Below are 3,692 nucleotides of genomic sequence, written 5' to 3' on the forward strand. Positions count from 1 at the left end.
ATTCACGGCTACTTTATACTGGAAATTATCATTGCCGGAAATGTAAAATCAAAGAAAATAGTTTTAAAATGTTGGGTTTCGTTTTAAAACCCTTTAAACCTTTGAAAAAAGACAACGACAACAAAATCTTGAACTTGATCCTTTTTTCAAAAGGCATTTTACAAATGTAAAAAAAAAGTTTGACTTTTGATGCTTTTCAACAGACAAAACACCAAAAAATAACCATTAGTTCATTATAGCTGATCAAGACCCTCCATTCTTTTAGATACATGCATTTAAAAAACAATTTGAGCAGAACTGGGTGCATTTCCGCTCTTTTCCTGCGCCTATAAGTAGACAATAAAGCGACTTCGTTTTTACTTCCGAAGTACATGAAATGCAACATTGGTTTTGGTTTGTTTGGGATCGACTGTAAATCACATTTCAGCGGTAACGAGACGACTCAGGATGGATTACACCGGCCTCACCTGTTTGATTCTGAGTCTCATTTGCACCTGCTATGCTTCGCCTCCTAATTTCGTCCTTATTTTCGCGGATGATTTGGGTTTTGGAGACATGGGCTGTTACGGACATCCCAGTTCTCTCACTCCTAACCTGGACCGCCTGGCAGCAAAGGGACTCCGCTTTACAGATTTTTACTCCTCCAGCTCTGTCTGCAGCCCTTCCAGGTATCTGTGCGACCTATAGATCTGACTTTAACACACTAATACATCATATTTTACTTATAATACATATGATAACCTGCGACAAGGTGTTTTTGTTTGTTTTTCTTTCTCTTTCACTCTCTAAAATCATGTGCTAATTAGGATAAACAACTGGTACAACCTGTTTTAGCAGTTTCTATTCTTTCCTGCATATTTTCAGAAGATCCTTTAAAGTTGTCTCTTTAAATGTTTGTAAATAACCATGTTTGTCTTGTATGCTTTTCTCATTTTAGGGCATCGTTACTGACAGGTCGCTATCACACCCGTTCAGGTGTCTACCCTGGTGTGTTGTACCCAGGTTCCATAGGAGGTCTTCCTCTGAATGAGACCACCATAGCTGAGGTGTTGAAACCTCTGGGATATGCCACGGCAGCTATGGGGAAGTGGCACTTAGGACTTGGGGCCAATGGGACATTTCTTCCAACCAAGCAAGGCTTTGACACGTACTTGGGGATTCCGTACTCACATGACATGGTCAGTGTGTGTCCAGTCTGTGATGTTACATATTAAAGGGAAATTCTTGGAGTTCTCTGTTTTAATCATAATATTTGTTTTCTTCTGTGTCACTGTTTTTTTTAAAGGGTCCCTGTCACAACCTGACTTGTTTCCCCCCAGATGTGAAGTGTTTTGGGTTTTGTGATACTGGCACCGTAACTGTCCCACTAATGTACAATGAAGATATCAAGCAGCAACCAGTCCACTTCCTTGATTTAGAAAAGGCTTACAGAGACTTTGCTACTAATTTTATCATAACATCAGCCATGAAAAAGCAGCCTTTCTTCCTCTACTACCCATCGCATGTAAGGAGATTAAACCATTTGGAATACAATATTCATTAGTTGATACTTTTATGAGGATTAATTGTGTTTTTAGGATTTGTAGAAGAATTCATTGAGTTTCTTTTTTTCTTTTGCAAGCAGTACGATACAGAAAGTTTCAACCACCTGTGTAGCTCGAGCAGTGCATAAGCCTGAACTTGCAACTTCTTCCATATCTCTCTGCAGCACACCCATTACCCTCAGTATGCAGGTACAGGAGTCGCTGGGCGGTCTTTAAGAGGTCCGTTTGGAGATGCTCTCATGGAGTTGGACAATACCATAGGAGACCTGATGGCAACTCTGGAAAAGACAGGAGTGATCAACAACACACTAGTCTTCTTCACATCTGACAACGGGTTGGTTCTCTTGTTTGTATCTAAGCTACACATGACTAATGGTTTGAAAAAGAAAAGTGATTACAGTGCAAAGTTTTGAAATTATTTTTCCGCTTTTCCATTTCTGACCTCAAAGTCAACAAATACAGCATAAATGAACTAATGTATATGCTTTTTTAAAACCATGAATCCACGAAGATAATATTTATTTCACAGAATTCTTTTCAACAAGGCTTTTATCCAGAAGTAAACTCGTTTGAATGGAAGTATGCACAAAGGTGAATGGCATCCACACAGAAACAGAGCAGCTGCACTGTGCTTTTTGTGTCTCGCCGTGTAGGCCTGAACTGATGCGCATGTCCCGAGGAGGAAACGCTGGCCCACTGAAATGTGGCAAAGCTACCACATATGAGGGAGGCATGAGAGAGCCAGCCATTGCTTACTGGACTGGGACCATTAGGCCAGGTACAGGCTCTCAAAAATCTTCATGTTTCTAAACAAAAGCTGGAATTAGAGAGAAAAATAATGCTTCTGTCACAGCTGCCAAACTTTACTAACTTTACATTGTTTTCATGTAACTTTGTGTTGTTTCTGTCATTTTAATGGTAAAAATCCACATGACATTGTTTCTGTTTGTGCTTTTTCTAAATGCATCTTTAAAGGTGTGACTCATGAGCTGGCTAGCACTCTTGATGTTCTCCCCACCATCGCAAACCTGGCAGGAGCCAAACTCCCCCCGGTGATGCTGGATGGGTTTGATATGACCAACATCCTTGTCAACCACGGAAAGGTACCCACGTTGTGTTGCTCTTCTTCTCTAAAGTCTGAAATATTGGTAACACCAGGTTGACTTATGGATCTATAATCCTTTTTTTTTTTTTTTGCAGAGTAAGAGAGAGACAATGATGTTCTACCCAACAGATCCCACTGAAACGTATGGCCTGTTTGCTCTCAGGCTGGGGAAGTACAAGGCCCACTTCTATACTCGAGGTAACACACTTCACATTCAGCGCAGAATTACTGTAAGGTGTATTCCCACAGCCAGAGCTGAGGTGATGTTGATTTGTTCTTACTTTTGGATCAGGTTCTACCCTCAGCAGTACCACACCAGATCCAGACTGCTCCGCGTTCGCGACCCTCAAAGCACACGACCCTCCTCTTATTTTCGATCTGGAGGCAGACCCCTCTGAGCACTACCCGCTCTCACCTGAAGAAAGACCCGACATCCAAGCTGTGCTCGAGCAGATTAAGAAAGTCAAGGAAAAATTTGAAGCCTCCATGGTGTTTGGGGAGAGCCAGGTATCAAAGGGTACAGACCCCAAACTTGAGCCCTGTTGCAATCCTCAGTGTACCCCTAAACCCAGCTGCTGCCACTGTTAATGAGACAAACCTTTACGGCTGGTTGTGACAACAAGGTGGGACTTATTGCACTGACTTTATGTCTGAATCGCTAAATCAAAGTATAACGGTGTGGTGAGGATTTTGCAGCTGCGTGTTGCTGCTTGTTGATGGGCATTTAATCGACTTCTCTTCGTCCTGAAAAGAAAAGCTACAAACCTTTTCCTCCATGAGGAGACTTTCTTACGGTGACCACTGATTACTTTTCAAACTAATCTTGAACGTGACTGTACGTTTTCTGAATCCTACCTACTTGAACACAAATTAAATATTAAAAAATGTTTTGCAACCTGTTTCAGTTCCACAAATTGTACAGCAAAAATCAATAAAGACAACAAGAGCTTCGGACATCAAGCATATATTTTATTCATAAGACCAAACCCATGACAAGGCAGAGTGATTCTTTTTTTTTTTTTCTTTTTTTTTTTTTTTAAACA

At 41.0% G+C, this 3,692-nt stretch overlaps 1 protein-coding gene across 1 annotated transcript; it reads left to right on the top strand.

The window, feature by feature from the left end:
• Positions 1-544: 544 nt before the first annotated feature.
• arsa (arylsulfatase A) lies at positions 545-3,237 on the top strand (the record flags this gene model as incomplete). Its single annotated transcript, XM_079249356.1, has 8 exons — positions 545-668; positions 938-1,178; positions 1,286-1,504; positions 1,709-1,878; positions 2,198-2,322; positions 2,520-2,647; positions 2,745-2,847; positions 2,942-3,237. The coding sequence occupies exons 1-8, from the start codon at positions 556-558 to the stop codon at positions 3,235-3,237; spliced, it is 1,395 nt and encodes a 464-aa protein (XP_079105482.1). The 5' UTR covers positions 545-555.
• Positions 3,238-3,692: the final 455 nt, after the last annotated feature.

Source organism: Telmatherina bonti (assembly GCF_933228915.1).
Source record: "Telmatherina bonti genome assembly, chromosome: 2".
Classification (NCBI taxonomy): domain Eukaryota; kingdom Metazoa; phylum Chordata; class Actinopteri; order Atheriniformes; family Telmatherinidae; genus Telmatherina; species Telmatherina bonti.